General features: G+C 38.7%; 2 protein-coding genes across 3 annotated transcripts in view; one reads left to right on the forward strand and one right to left on the reverse strand.

The window, feature by feature from the left end:
* The window catches only part of DNAJC2 (DnaJ heat shock protein family (Hsp40) member C2), a 33,627-nt gene extending 33,254 nt beyond the window's left edge, over nt 1-373 (forward strand). The window contains 1 exon segment of the mRNA XM_017852938.1: nt 224-373. Coding sequence (XP_017708427.1) covers nt 224-298 — 75 coding nt within the window. The 3' untranslated portion in view covers nt 299-373.
* Nucleotides 321-15,777, reverse strand: PMPCB (peptidase, mitochondrial processing subunit beta). Of its 2 annotated transcripts, XM_017852837.1 has the most exons (13): nt 15,647-15,777; nt 14,502-14,642; nt 13,681-13,767; nt 12,837-12,966; nt 8,818-9,016; nt 8,346-8,425; nt 5,118-5,230; nt 3,756-3,899; nt 2,422-2,582; nt 1,172-1,257; nt 1,003-1,091; nt 768-843; nt 321-690 (listed from the first exon to the last, which is right to left on the reverse strand). In XM_017852837.1, the coding sequence occupies exons 1-13, from the start codon at nt 15,743-15,745 to the stop codon at nt 626-628; spliced, it is 1,470 nt and encodes a 489-aa protein (XP_017708326.1). In that variant the 5' UTR covers nt 15,746-15,777; the 3' UTR covers nt 321-625. The 2 variants fall into 2 exon arrangements, with proteins under 2 accessions (XP_017708326.1, XP_017708255.1); XM_017852766.1 differs by having other exon boundaries at nt 459-843.
* Nucleotides 15,778-16,390: the final 613 nt, after the last annotated feature.

Below are 16,390 nucleotides of genomic sequence, written 5' to 3' on the forward strand. Positions count from 1 at the left end.
TTAAATTTAACGTGGGTTATATAAGCTCACATTTTGTCTATTAAGTGGTTAATGGGGCCAATATTATTAGGAATAAATGAGCAACCTTAGAGACTTTCTAGGCCTTGGCAGGTAGTGAAAAAGGTATACTTCGTACTGTCTTAGTTGTTTGAATTCTTTATACCAAACACTAGATTAAAATGTCTGTTTTTAAATTCTGACAACTTCCTTTCTTCCTTCCTAGGAACTTGTCGAGATGGTAAAAGCAAAGAAAGCTGCTCAAGAACAAGTGCTGAATGCAAGTAGAGCCAAGAAATGACTTGATGACAATCTTTGTTGTATGTGCATTTTTATAATAAAACTGAAAATACTGTAAACATTTTCATTCTTAAAATTATACTTATGGTGGTAATTTGAAAGTATGCTGCTTCCAGTATAATTTCTCAGAGAACAAAGATTGACCATTAATACAAAACAACCTTCAGAGGGGTAGTCTTTTTATCCTTTGAAAGTATCATACAGTACTTCATTCAAATTTCCAAATGTATATACATGTTTTCATTCAAATGTATATACATGTTCATTTTTTTTTCTAGATCTCAGTTTTATAAATACATGTGTTCAAACAACCTTGATAATGAGCATTTTAATCACGAAGCCAACACATGTTACTGCAAATCTGTTTAAAATCTGGTAGTTGCTCAATGGGACCTAAGGATTAAAAAGAAGACAGTTAATTAAAAGTACTTGGCCAACTTTTTGCATAGAAGAAAAGAAGCCAGGCTTACCAACAGCAGCAATAGCTGGACTCCTATTATAAATATATTTGGTACATACTTCTCGAATTGTCTCAGCATTCACAGCCTGAAATATGGAAGATACGGTCATTCAGCTTTTTATAGTAAAGACAACTTCTATACCTGGAACTTTTTAAAACTAAAGCAAGATGAAAGATAAATATTCTCAGCTTTTGTAACAAGGATCTTTTTACACAGGACCCAGTAGTAACTCAGGACTACTTACATCAATTCTTGCTTCAAGCTCAGGGATGGGAATCCTCCTATTATAGCATAACATTTGCCTACCAATATCTTCACAAATTGGAGTTGAACCTGTTTAAAGAGAAGGAAAAATTAAGTATTGGAATATAGATCAACCATATGAAAATAGAAGCTATGTCTTATATTTTCACCATCAAGCTGCAACAACATGTTTGTTTTCAGAAGATTTTTGGCTCGTGCGACTTCACTTTCGGTGACACTTGTACAGAGTCGCATCCTAAAAAACATTTGGAAAAATAGTATTATTAAGCAGTTGGAAAATGCTGTATTTCATGAGTTAATGACCTAAGAATGATGATGCCATATTCTACACATAACATACAGGTGATTATGATTTAATTCCAATCTAAGCAAAAGCTAAAATGATTATTTTCCCCAAAATTAATTTCTCAAAAATGATACATAAACATGTCTAATTACTCATTAGCACACAAAGGTGTAATACAAATGGGCTGATGACATTTTCAGAAATGCTATAAGCATCTTGACACTTCATGAGTCCCCATCTGTTGGGGTCTGATATGCTATGAGTTAAGTCAGTGGGTCATTCATTGGTTTTTAAAAACAATGAGTCTTAAACCTACTTTTTAACTTAATAATTACATCCTAGTTGACTAGATTTAGAAAGATGTAAGCCAATTTAAGAATAGTGGAGGAAAGGAACCAGAGCTAAATGTTTTCCAAGAAGCTGTGAGCCTTTCTGCCCATCTACTGACTCAATATACTTTGATTGTTTTCTTTTAGCAGTGGCAACTTCAGATTTACTTTCCCTTCAACCAGATTACTTTCAGAGATATTTTCCAAACAACTTCTAGTTGGCTTTTAAACTTTTAGGATCATCTTTCTGAATTAACCTGCTTCTGAAAGATTAAAACTTTCAGCCGGGTAAAACTTACACGCTGGGATTCATGCGTGTAATCCCAGCACTTTGGGAGGCTGAGGAGGGTGGATCACCTGAGGTCAGGAGTTCAGGACCAGCCTGGCCAACATGGGTGAAACCCTGTCTCTACTAAAAATACAAAAAATTAGCTGGGCATGGTGGTACACCTGTAATCCCAGCTACTCGGGAGACTGAAGTGGGAGAATTGCTTGAACCTATAAGGCAGAGGCTGCAGTGAGCCGAGGTAGTGCAACTACACTCCAGCCTGGCAACAGAGCAAGACCCCATCTCAAAAAAAAAAAAAAAAAGTCCTATAGTATAAATCAGCTTCACATCTTGAGACTTAGGAAAAAACATCTGCAACCTTTAAAAACATGGCAGCTACTGTTTATCTAGGTCTCTTAATTAAAAGGTAAAATTGCCATAAATCACCATGAAGTATAAAGAAAAAACTAGTCTAAAATGAATTAAAGGCAAAATTTAAATTACTTAAATTCTCACCATTCCTTCTGAACAACATGTAGCATGTCTGCAACAGTGGCTGGTTCACAAACCATATACAGTCCCCATAATCCTGTATCTGTGTAGGAAGTGTTGAAAGACTGAAAGCTATGGCAAAGATTGCCATGACAAGTGAGCTGGGCCAGCTTGCTAGATAAATTCTGTAAGGGAAAAAAAAATTCCAAGAGAATTTTAAGTACACATGTCCAAAATACAGAAAGAAAAATGGAGTGTGTAGAAAATAGTGAATATCCTTAAAGACAAGTTTCCTAGTTTTATTCAACATCTCAGTAGTACAGTTAAAATTCAGTATGACCAACAATTGTGCTTATTATCTCATCCAGTGCACCCCCTGGAGAAATTCATGTTATAAAAGCAATGAATCCTTATAATTAATGTAGTAGCTATACCTACTTCTAAAACTAGACTGCTATTATCAACCCAATTTTTAGGGCTCTTCGTTACATACACTTAGATTCAAAGTTATATTGCATACAAAGCTTAAGATATTTAGATGAAATGTATTTTGGAGAAATCTATGAGTAAAGACAAATCTATACCATGTGTTTTGCAATAATTCCAACTTACAAAAAAGTTGCAAAAACAGTACAGAGAATTCCCTTTATCCAAATTCCCTGTTATTTTACCATTCAACTGTTACTGAGTTTTAGATGTGATGCTTCTTGCCCCAAGTACTTTAGTATGTACTTGTGAAAAACAAGGAAATTAATTTTCTTATATCACCTCGGTATAGCTCCTCAGTATCTATGGAGAACTGGTTCCCAGATCCCTGTGGATACCAAAATCCACAGATGCTAGAGCCCTCATGTACTATGGTGTATCTAGTATTTGCATATAAGCACATTCTCCTGTATACTTTAAATCATCTCTAAATACCCAATCCATGTGAATGCTATGTACATAGTTGTTATACTATATGGGAAGTGACCAAAAAAAAGTGCATACATATTTAGTACAGATGAAACCATCCATTTGTTCCCCAAAATTTTCCACCTATGGTTGGTTGAATCCATGGATATGGAACCCACAGATACAGAGGGCCTACTGACCATTAAAATTAGGATATTAACATTGATATAGTACTTCTAGCTAATTTTTCTGTCCTTATTCAAATTTTGCCACTAATAAACTTTGTGGCAAAGAAAAAAAATTTTTTTTTTCTGGCTCACAGGCAAACCAGGATCAGTTTATATAATTCACAGTACAAGGCTCTATTTTGCCACTTCAAAAAAGGATTCTTACAAAGAACTTGTATTTAAGAAAACATGATAATCTTCCATCTGTCATGGAAAATTTATTTTAAAATCACTTACCATTCCTCCTCCAAAAGAGCGATCCCAGTTGCCAATCAGCGTGTTTGCAACCATGAGACAGATTGTATCTGGATGTGCCCAACCAACAGCTTCAACAGCTATTGCAAGGTGCGCCAAAGGCATCTTGTCATCCCTCACACGAATCTAGTTCAGATAAAGCAGGAGGACCTCTAGTTACGATTAACATTATATAACATGCTTATTAACAAGAAAAAATCACCAGTCCCATTAATTGCAAGGTTAAAATGCACACTGGGACTCTCTCTTGATTTTTTAACTATCAGGCCTCATTACATTGTATAGTTTAGCCTAGAAGAATTTCATGGGTTAAGGAAAAATTACTTTCCCCAATGCATTTTACTATAGACGGCCACCACGTGGTTTACCAGGTCAAAAAGGGTTGCATCATTTCACTCGTAGAAATTAATCCTTTGTGTTTGTCGATCTGAATTTTTCTTTTTATTTTTTTGAGACTCTGTCACCCAGGCTGGAGTGCAGTGGCGCCATCTCAACTAACTGCAACCTCTGCCTCCCTAATAGCTGGATTACCGGCATGCACCACCACCACACCCAGCTAATTGTTGTATTTTTAGTAGAGACGGAGTTTCACCATGTTAGTGAAGCTGGTCTCAAAATCCTAACCTCAAGTGACACACTTGCCTCAGCCTCTCCAAGTGCTGGGATTACAGGCATGAGCCATTGCACCCAGCCTCAATCTGAACTTTTCTATCGAAATGTCGTATTGACGTTACAGGTTTATTTCTGTACTGCCAATGCTACAGTTCCAGGCAGCTGCCAATATCAGGGCATTTTCCAGATACTACGTTGAGCATCATTCTTAACATGGCAAACTAAGCCCCTAAAGAGGCTTAAAGCTAGTTGATAACTAGTAGATTCCCTGCAAGTTCTGGCTCTAACAGTTACTACCCCCTCCCAAAACATACTGTGGGCAAAACTAAGCCAAGAGTAAACCTGAAGTGAAACTCAAAATATGGGGTTTAAAAGATTACTTCCAGATATTACAATATATAAATGCACAGTACCAAAGAAAAAGCACAAAAAGACCAAATTATAAACTGCTCTTAAAACTTTGCTTCCTTTCAGACTAGAATGGAGAAATTTAAAAACAAAACAAAAAAAACCTTGCTTCCTCAGGAAAGAAAAACAGGTGGTTAAACAATACAGAAGAGGAAGGAATCTAAGCAAATGAGTACATCCTCTTCCCTTTTTCTGTATTTCAGTGTAAGCCTTTTACTTATTCCATTTTATTCCTACTGGAAATATGTACATTTTGTTTACTTATGTGTAAATACAACACAAGGAATCCAAAAGGCTAAATACTAGCTGGGAGGCTTGCCCTACCTCACTTCCTGTGAATGTGCAGGGAGGCAGAGCTGGTATTTCTCCTTTGTGTGTGCATAAAGAGTCACCAAAATGAAACTTTGCTAAGTCAAGCAGTTCATCATGGGAAACACCTAAATTGAAAGAAAATATTTTCACATGTATCTAGCAGCAATATAGTTTACAATAGTCCCTAGGTGGTATAATGTGATGTACATTACACATGAACTATCTACACTCACTAAAAGCCATTATTTAAGAGTAAGCTCACATAGCACACCTATTTCCTTGGCATTGCAAAGCTTGAGGTTGCACAGCTTTCTCATTTTGTAGAGCAAATGACAGTTTTCATCAACAGACCAATGGATTCACAGCTAAGAATAAGACAACTTGAAAACTCCACTTTTTACAAAATCATGTTCTATTAAATTATAACAATTTCTGGGATCCAAACTAGCAAAAAAAAGCCAATTTTCCAATTTGCAAAAAAAAAAAAATATTTTTTTTAGTGGAAAATACAAATATGAGCTCTATCTAATTTTTAAAAAGCTGGAACTGGGCATGGTGGCTCATGCCTATAATCCCAGTACTTTAGGAGGCTGAGGTGGGAGGATCATTTGAGTTCAGGAGTTCAAGACCAGCCTGGACATAGCAAGAGCATAGTAAGACTCCTGTCTCAATAAAATAAATTTTAAAAGCCGGGTGCCATGACTCACACCTGTAATCCTAGCACTTTGGGAAGCCAAGGTGGGCAGGTCACTTGAGATCAGGAGTTCAAGACCAGCCTGGCCAATATGGTAAAACCCCACCTCTACTAAAAATACAAAAACTAGCTGGGCATGGTAGCAGGCACCTGTAATAATCCCAGCTATTCAGGAGGCTGAGGCAGGAGAATTGCTTGAACCCAGGAGACAGAGGTTGCAGTGAGCTGAGATCACACCACTGTACTCCAACTTGGGTGACAGAGCAAGACTCTGTGTCTAAAATAAATAAAATTAAATAAATAAAAGAAAGCTGGATACACAGATATACTTTATTCTCTGTGCTCTCCTATCAGAACTCAGGAACAGGGCCCAGGGCGGTGGCTCATGCCCATAATCCCAGCGCTTTGGGAAGCCGCGGCAGGCGGACCACCTGAGGTCGGAGGTAGACCAGCCTGACCAACATGGAGAAACCCCATCTCTACTAAAACAAAATTAGTCAGGTGTAGTGAGGCATGCCTGTAATCCCAGCTGCTCGGGAGGCTAAAGCAGGAGAATCGCTTGAATCCGGGAGGCGGGGTTTGCAGTGAGCCAAGATGATGCCATTGCACTCCAGCCTGGGCAACAAGAGCGAAACTCCGTCTCAAAAAAAATAAAACTCAGGAACAAAATAGTGTCATCTAAATTATTTCTGAATACCATTAATAGGTATCCAAATGCAAAAACTTAGGAATTTCTTAGACTCTATATCTCTTACTATCTGAACTTGAGACCCAAATTAAGATTCTTTAACTTAGTTTATAATTAAAATGTTAAATTATAATTTTATAATAAATGAAGCTAGGATAAAAAAAAACTATTTGGCAAATAAAAGCTATACATCCTGCAGATTAACCTAGAAGAGCTAAATGGTAGCCAAGGCATAATTCAGAGGTCAGCAGAAACTTAAAACTGGCCTATTTAATTGAATTTAAGATGCAATCATTTATAAGGCACATCACTTATATAGTATTTAAAATGAGTACTAATTAATCTATAAGCCATTAAACTAAGGATATCTCAACTTTGTCAAAATGAACCCATAAACCAAAGTAAAACAAAAACTCATTTTGTCCATATGCCACCCACAATGGCAGAGAGGTTCCAGAAAGCTTTGTTATTGAGGACCCATCTAACAAGTCTCGTCCCATTTCCAAGACAGTTTCAAACACTTAAGCCCAAGTCTTGCAAGAGCCAATTTAGAAACAATGTTACTTAAGAGAATTTCAGAGTGCACTTCCTGCCATGTACAATGAAAGTAACATGATTTTTAGCTAGGCACTACAATGAATAATATGTTTGATATTTAATGTTTTCATCTTCTTCATTACCCCCCAGGTAATTAGCTCAGAAATCAATCCAGAGCGACTAGAATTTTTAAACTACAATTTCTAAAAAGAGAAAAATTTACAACATGAAACAACACTTCACTTTGCTCTAATATTAAAAAATACAAAGAAATGAAAACTGGAGACCAGGTGCAGTGGCTCACGCCTGTAAACCCCAAGCTTTGGGAGGCCAAGGTGGAAGGATCACTTGAGCTCAAGAGTTTGAAACCAGCCTGGGCAACATAGTTAAGCATCCATCTCTACTTCCATAAATATATTTTAAAAAGGAAAAAAAACTGGAAACCAATTAAAATGTACTGTTGCCTAGATTCAGACTGCCAGGAAATCTGGCAATATCTGCTGTGAATTTTTTTTTTTTTCATTCACTGGCTTCAAACATGACCTCAAGGAAACCTTCTAAAGTCACCTGCATGTTTGGATTCCCATTCAACATTCTTATGACTCCCTATGTCCTTCTCCTTCCCAAAAATTAGATCTATTAAATGAATAATTGAACAAATCAAAGAATGAACATACCCATTCCATGCTTGAACAAGGACGAAGTTGGTTCTCAGGAGATAATTTAAAATCTCAAGAAATTCTCAAAGTACAGAATGCTATCCTCCGACTCTCTCCCAGTTCACTCCTTTGCCCTTTTCTTGCACATTCTACTATGTACACTTATGTATTGAACAGTTCATTAAGTCTTTCTAGAAATAAAACCTACTTTTTTTTTTTTTTTTTTTTGAGACAGTCTTACTATGTCGCCCAGGCTGGAGTACAGTGGCATGATCTTGGCTCACTGTAACCTCCGCCTCCCGGGTTCAAGTGATTCTCCTACCTCAGCCTCCTGAGTAGCTGGGACTACAGGCGCCCGCCACCACGCCCGGCTAATTTTTCTATTTTTAGTATAGACAGGGTTTCACCATATTGATCCGCCCGCCTCGGCCTCCCAAAGTGCTGGAGTGAGCCACCACGCCCAGCCTAAATGAAACCTACTTTAAAAAAAATAGAGGGAAAGTCTGGTTCCAGTGCTCCACATTCCCCTTACACAGTATCAAATACAGTTACTTGCTATGTAAATGAAAATTCTTAGGCTATCTCCCAACAGGATCAAACTAATAAGCATACCACTCCAACAACTGTGTTTAAAACATTTGTAGAAATTTAAATTGACTAACCTCCAGCAGCAGCAAGCACTATTCTTGGTCCCTTATAATGTGTGGTTATATAATCCACTAAGTCCTTACGACTTATAGATCTGTAAATGAAGTAAAACCATTTTTAAAGGAAACCAAAAAAAAAAAAAAAAAAAAAAAACAGATCTTCACATAATATACCTGAAATCAAATTGGACCATAACCGTATCCTAAAATGCAGGCAGAAATAGGATATAGACAATACATCAAAGAACTTCGACTTTTTTACATCAAGGAAAAAAGATTTGACACCATTACTGGTTTACTCCGAAGTACCTATGAACTCACATGCTTGGGAGCTAAGTGGGACCAAAATGTAGCTAACTACAATTTCACTTAGATTACCAGGAGGAAAATGACTTTTTGAAACATACTTTTTGAAAGTTTGTAAATGTTAATTTTCAAAATTCATAAATTCCCTTACCCACCAAGAAATTCTGAGAGTTATACCTACTTGATATTTTCTGTTGGTCCCAAAATTGTCCGTCCAAGTGCAGTATTTTGATAAGCTGTGGCATGAAGATAATCAAAAACAACTTCTTGTAAATTGGTTTCAACTTCCTGCATCTCTCTAAGGATTACTCCACGCTCACGTTCAATCTCTGCTTCTCCCAATGTGCTGTTTTGTATTATATCAGCAAGAATTTCTACAGCTAATTGAAAATAAAATATAAGAAAAAGCACCAGCAATCTTAACTTTCACTATTAAAATCTATTAAACCAAAATCAGAAATCATGACACTGACCCATCACTCAATACTAAATGATGAGCCTGGGAGAAAAACATCAGATATACTTAACAGGACAAAATTAAAATTTAACATATAAACCCCTATAGTACAAAAGATTTTCCTTGGGGAAAAACTATAAACTTGCCATCACCTTGTAATGACTCTACCTACTTCAAAAATGCTATGGAAATCTGCATATTAATATAGACTGTTCTATATGAAAATTACAAAGTTATATATATTAATCTGAAAATACCTAGCTAGGAATATACTGAGGGTTCACATCACCCAAGTATTTACTATGCAAGTTCCCACAGCAATGAAAGTGCTATGTTAAGAAGTAAAGAACTGACCAGGCATGGTGGCTAACGCCTATATAATCCCAGCACTTTGGGAGGCTAAGATGGGCTTCAGCCCAGGAGTTCGAGACGAACCTGAGCAACATGCCAAAATCCTGTCTCTACAAAAAATACAAAAATTAGCTGGGTGTGGTGGCATGTGCCTGTAGTCCCTGCTACCCGGGAGGCTGAGATGGGAGGATGGCTTGAGCTCGGGAGGCAAAGGGTGCAGTGAGCTGCGATTGCACCACTGCACTCCCGCCTGGGCAACAGAGAAAAGAATCCTTATGATCTAAAATATGCCTCAAATGAATCACAGAATTGTATGTTCTCAAACCCGAATTTGCAAAAAGCGAAAAGTGAAGTGGAACATGTCATATTAGGCCATTAAGCAATTTTATCAGAAAAAGTGCATACGTCTCCAAAAAAAAACTGTACTTCATTCTTGAAGTATTAGTACATAGTTGCAATCATAAATCTAAATTTCATTAATACAATTAATGTTATAAAATAAACTTACAATCTTAAGTTTCTTTTTTTCCCCTAAGAGACAAGGTCTCATTATGCTGCCCAGACTGGACTCAAATTCCTGGGCTCAAACAATCCTCCTGCCTCAGCTTCCTCCAAGTAGCCAGGACTAAAGGCATGTACTACCGTGTCTGGTTTAGGTTTCATTTCTTACTCTACTATAAACTTTTGTTCCTTGTTTTAATTCAGTTCACTTTAAGGGGCACTGTCTCAGAACTGATTATGTCCAAATACTAAGAACATGACAAAACAGACTATTATAGCAAGCTGTGGCTGAGATCATGACCAAAAGGAAAAAATTATGTGTAAAACCAAATAAAACCCATCTGTCCAGATGAGAGAACCAGAGTCTAGTAAAATGGGTGAGAAAGAGCCCATAGACAAAATGGAAGGACAAGAATTCTGTGAGAAAATGCTGTTATGTGGGATTGGTGGTCTACACTGGTAGTTTCCAAAGGCGGGGAGGGGGGCTCCTATTTCCCAGTCTGTTTTAATCTGAATCTCTTTTTTTAAATGTATAGATATGTTAGTATAGTAGCACATGTATTTAACTTACAAGTATACATACATTAAGGATATATGATCAACTTTCTTAACAATAAGTGATCATCATGTACAAGTATGTTTATTGCGGCACTATTCACAATAGCAAAGACTTGGAACCAACCCAAATGTCCACCAATGACAGACTGGATTAAGAAAATGCAGCACATATACACCATGGAATACTATGCAGCCATAAAAAAGGATGAGTTCATGTCCTTTGTAGGGACATGGATGAAGCTAGAAACCATCATTCTGAGCAAACTATTGCAAGGACAGAAAACCAAACACCACATGTTCTCACTTATAGGTGGGAACTGAACAATGAGAACACTTGGATACAAGGTGGGAACATCACACACACCAGGGCCTGTCGTGGGGTGGTGGGAGCGGCGAGGGATAGCATTAGGAGATACACCTAATGTAAATGACGAGTTAATGAGTACAGCACACCAACATGGCACATGTACACATATGTAACAAACCTGCACGTTGTGCACATGTACCCTAGAACTTAAAGTATAATAATAATTTAAAAAAATAAATAAGTGATCATAAAAACCTGGAGACCATTATCTAAATGTCTAATTATTACCTCATATACCAGGCTTCACTTATAGGTGGGAACTGAACAATGAGAACACTTGGATACAAGGTGGGAACATCACACACACCAGGGCCTGTCGTGGGGTGGTGGGAGCGGCGAGGGATAGCATTAGGAGATACACCTAATGTAAATGACGAGTTAATGAGTACAGCACACCAACATGGCACATGTACACATATGTAACAAACCTGCACGTTGTGCACATGTACCCTAGAACTTAAAGTATAATAATAATTTAAAAAAATAAATAAGTGATCATAAAAACCTGGAGACCATTATCTAAATGTCTAATTATTACCTCATATACCAGGCTTCACCCAGGGTGAAGGGTGAAAAACCCCAAGTAAATCCCCAAAGTTGGAGCTGCTTCAGAGAGCACTTCCATTTTGTATTCCTCAGGGAAAGCCCCTCTGCTTTTCCACTCCCACTAGCAGAGGCTCTATCCTTTCCAGCTAAATGCCAAGAGAAAAGGGAAAAAAGTCTTTTAACTTCACCCTTACTTTTCTGTTTCTCCTTTTGCCTTCCCTGTTCTGTGTAAATAAAGGAAGGAACTAGGCTGGAATGAACAACTGTTTAAAGAAGCTTGGCCTAGCCCTATGTTCTTGGTCCCTAATTAGTCCTGGGACAAAAATTGTCTCATTGGTTTTGTTATTCAAACCAACACACCCTCCATAGTTGCTGTCATTTTTGTTTTAATGCAAAAGTTAGGATATCATATTAAGTATTTTAGTTATTTACAAGTGATAGGTTTCTTATTTTATTGTTTTGACAAAGCAAATGAATCTGGTAAGAAGACATGCACTTGAGTCCACAGTAAGCCACCTGATAGCTATGCAGTCCTGGGCAAGTCAAAGTCTGGGCTTCAATTTCCACAAATGCAAGGTAGAAACACCTATGCAGATCAAATGGATAATATATACACAAAAGTACTTGTGTAAAGTGCCATTTAAACATTATTAATGAAAGCCTATTAGGAATCCAAAACTGCAAAGTAGTAACTACAACTACAGAAGGACCTTAAAGGTTAATAATTTCACTAATGGCTGTGCACAGTGGCTCACGCCTATAATCCCAGCACTCTGGGAGGCCAAGGCGGGTGGGTCACTTGAGGTCGGGAGTTTAAGACCAGCCTGGCCAACATGGCAAAACCCATCTCTACTGAAAATACAAAAACTAGCCAGCCATGGTGGCAGGAGCCTATAATCCCAGCTACTCAGGAGGCTGAGGCAGGAGAATCACTTGAACCCAGAATCCAGGAGGCAGAGGTTGCAGTGAGACCAGATCGCACCACTGCACTCCAGCTTGCGTGACAGATCGAGACTCTCTCTCTAAAAAAAAAAATTATAATTTTACCAATTAGCTCTAAAACTGCTAAATTTTGTTGTTAATTCTTCCACTAGGAAAATGTTTTGTGTAATAACTTTTAAAAGAGTCAGAACAGTCTACAAATATGGTAACTAACAAACTGCTGTCCTCTTAAAATATTTTATTTCCACCAAATAATATCTATTTTATTGCTACATATTAATAAAAACAATCATCCATAATCTTACTATCTGTCATATTTAGAAAAAAAATAAGATCAGCTGTACCCTCACCCAGAATTCAGTTTCGTTTTTTCACATTTCTGGGACTTACTCTTTTACAACAGACATAATAAAAAGTACTAAATAATTTCTGATTCTCATGAAAATTATATTATCTGCTGTATAAATAATAACAATACCTCTTGGCAAGTCTTTAGAGAATGCTTTGGCATAGTATACAGTCTGCTCTCTGGAGGTATAGGCATTGAGATGAGCACCCATATTTTCAATCTCAAGTTCCAGATCTAACTGGGATCTCTTTTTGGTGCCCTTGAAATAAAAGAGGAAAAATAAATTATGCAACCTCCGTTTATCCTTCATCTATTCTAAACACTTCAGATAATGAATACAGAGGACAATAAGTTTCATGCAGAGTCAAATTTGGTTTCTAAAGTACATCAGGTAGGGTACGATGGCTCACACCTGTCACCGCAGCACTTTGGGAAGCTGAGGCAGGCTGACTGAGCCCAGGAGATTGAGACCAACCTGGCCAACACATGGCAAAACTCCATCTCTACCAAAAAATAAAATAAAATAAAATACACACACACACACACACACACACACATATAAATAAATTATCCGGGTGTGGTGGCATGCACCTACAGTCCCAGCTACTCCAGAAGTAGATGTGGGAGGATGACTTGAGCCTAGGAGGTGGAGGTTGCAGTAAGCAGACTGTGTCACCACACTCCAACCTAGGCAACAGAACCAGATCCTGTCTCAAAACAAATTAAATTAAAAAAAAAAAGGTACATCAGGCTTCAGAAATGGTATACATTCAGATGACTCCTGCATCCCAAAAGAAAGTTTTCATTTCAACTTTACAAAGCAATTATCAGTACTTATTTTAGATACTGTCCTGGAAAAAAAAACATAAAACATATTATACTACTAAAAGAGCTCTCCCTGCCTCTAAAGAAAGACACTTTGTGCTTACTATCTCTTAAAGAGAGTGCATCTTTGTAAAGTCTTACAACTTGCCTTGAAAGCCATATGCTCCAGAAAGTGTGCTGTTCCATTATTCTTCTCATTTTCATATCTACTTCCAGCATCAATCCAGAGTCCAACCTTAATGCAATCAAAGAACAATTAAATAAATCCATTTTATTTATTTGAGGTTGCGGGGAACAGTCTCCTTCCTTTTTCTGACAAGTGCTTTCTGGTCTTAACACTAAGATTTTCTTGATCTGAGTGAATTAATAGTTCATCCCTATGAACCATGAGATTTAAAAATTTTGATCAGGATACTGCTGGGTGCTACAAGTATCTACCTGCCACCCTCACTGAGTATTCTTTGCCCAACTCATTAATCCAGCCAATTAATAACTGTAGTATCAAGAACATCAGAGACTGTCAGAAAACTTTGGTTGAAATCCTGGCTCTGTCACGTATTAGCTGAGCGACCTGAACAAAACCATTTAACTTCTGTCACTTCCTTAACTATAAAACAGGTGTGAGGACGCCCACTACAAAGAATTGCTTTTTAGCAAATAAGACATCAGTAAAAACACCTGGCAGAGTAGCCCTGCAAATAGACCTCTTCCATTATTATCAATACTACTAACAATAAATAATCAATAATAAGCTACAAGAACAAGATGCAGACAAGGCAACAGGATACATATGCACCCTGTAACTAAGTATCAATGGAACAAAAGGTTCACAACTCAAGGAAATCTGTCAAGGCAAAATAACTGCCACCCTTTTTGAACCACCAGCCAACAAAGAAACTAAAGACTAAAATCAACAATTTGCTACGCTAAATGAAGGGTCACTTAGAGAAGGTTGCCTGAGTCACTTACTGTGCATGTTGAGAGCCCAGAGTCTTCTGAAGCCACTCTGAGTCCGCTTTCTAAACATGTTACTCTTGTTTCAGGAACATTCAGAACAACTTGGGTAGCAGCCTGTGTACTTCGTAATCTGTTCTCTCCAAAATATAATGACTGGTTGGGGGTAGGAAGTGGAAGAGACAAAGCAAAACACATTACTAATCTGATATTAAAGAAAGAAGAATCTTTCTTCTTCAATTTTGGATCCACTGGGATCTCTGCCTGGCCTAGAAACATGTGTCACCAGCCACTGTCCTAGAGCCAGCAACGTGATTATAAACATGCCCTTCCCTCAGGGAAGATGAGCAGTTATTATCATTACCCAGAGAGAAATTGACTTTATTTCACTACCTCTCCTAGAAATGTTTTATATTCATTATGGAGAAAACAAGCAGGGGAAAAAAAAGGAGAGAAAAGATGTAAAACTACCTACACACAAGACAGAACTGACACTCGGGTTTTCATTGTTCAAGAAAAGCAACAGGGTTTGGAAATGGTTTTTAAAAAAAAAAAAAAAAAAAAAAGAGGCTAGGAAGATGGGCAGGACGTTCAAAACGCAACTGACTGGCTTGTCGGCCAGGAACTATTCGTCTTCCAGCAGTTTTCTTTGCCCTTATTAAAAGTCTCACATCTCTTTGCTGAAAGTCAGAGGCTCGCTCATGAGAAAAATGCAAATACATACAAAATTTTACTTCAGCGATGTACAGGTTAGCGGGAAGCCCAGCCGAGGACGAAGTTCAGTCTTAGGCTAAAACAGAACTCTGGAGCGGTAACCATTTCACTTTTTAGTTTTCCCCAATTTGCAAGCACTACGTTTTTAGTGGTCAAACATGCACTCCTCAGTAGCTGGCGGGAGGAGCCGAAAACCAGGGTCATCCCACACGTCACTAGCAGGTCTCCTGGCGGGTAGCCACAAGCCAGCCACCCCGGCCAGTTCAGCAGCCCCAGGCCGCCTGGCGCCCAGTGGGTCCGGGTCGAGGAGGCCCTGCCCGACCCCGCTGTTCGAATCTGCGGCGCCGACTTTCAGGTGCGCTGCGCCGGGTGCCGCGAAAGAGGCCAGAGCCGGCCCGACTGGGTCTGGCCCCAGGCAGCGCCCAGACAAGCAGGGGGAAGCTCACCCGTCCCGCAGCGCCGCGGATCAGGAGACTCTCGCTGAAACCCCAGAGCCGCCGCCGCGCCGCGGGTAACAACATAACTCGAACCGCCGCAGCCGCCATTTCTGCTGGAAAGGAGGCGGAGGATGGAGGATGTGCTTCCGGGGTCGCGACCCGAGGTCCCAGAGCGGGAAGGCGGCCTCCACCTTGTGGCCATGATGGGAATGACACTCCTCGAAGCTGTCGTGAAAGGAATCAGGGCCCGACCATGATGCTGAGCGGTCCTTACCAAATGAATTGGGGAGTCTGTAGAAGCCCCTGTATCATCAGTTATTTTATCGATGGCCTACTAACTGCAAGGCACAAATGCGGTGGAATGAAAGATAATCTGATGTAATATATCTCACTGGTGGATGGAACTGATTGAAAACAGTGGAATAATATCCACAAGTCACTCCCATTAAAGGAAAAGTCTACTGGGAGAGACAGATGCAGTGAGGGGAGGAAAAGATGTATCCATGTTGACCCCTATTCACTCTTCGAACCTCTACAGTATGGCTTATCCCATTCCATAGAAATTGCCCTTGGTAAGGTCACTAATTGCTAAAGTTGGACACTTTACAGACTTACGTTACAGTCCTGTTGAAGGATTTGACATTGTTGGCTTCTTTGAAATTCTCTTTTCTCAATATATTCTAGAGCTCCACCTCCTCGTAGTTCCCTCTGCACCTTCTTGGACTCCTCCTTATTCATATATATATATATATA

This window comes from Rhinopithecus bieti, unplaced genomic scaffold, assembly GCF_001698545.2.
Source record: "Rhinopithecus bieti isolate Rb0 unplaced genomic scaffold, ASM169854v2 scaffold_59, whole genome shotgun sequence".
NCBI lineage: Eukaryota > Metazoa > Chordata > Mammalia > Primates > Cercopithecidae > Rhinopithecus > Rhinopithecus bieti.

Excerpts from the sequence above, each read along its gene's own strand:
- PMPCB (XM_017852766.1), bottom strand. The coding sequence starts at position 15,745 with ATGGCGGCTGCGGCGGTTCGAGTTATGTTGTTACCCGCGGCGCGGCGG. Across the intron at positions 9,017-12,836 it reads CTCTAAAGACTTGCCAAGAG|CTGTAGAAATTCTTGCTGAT; the intron begins GTATTGTTATTA and ends ATTTTCAATTAG. Across the intron at positions 8,426-8,817 it reads GGACCAACAGAAAATATCAA|ATCTATAAGTCGTAAGGACT; the intron begins GTAGGTATAACT and ends CTTCATTTACAG.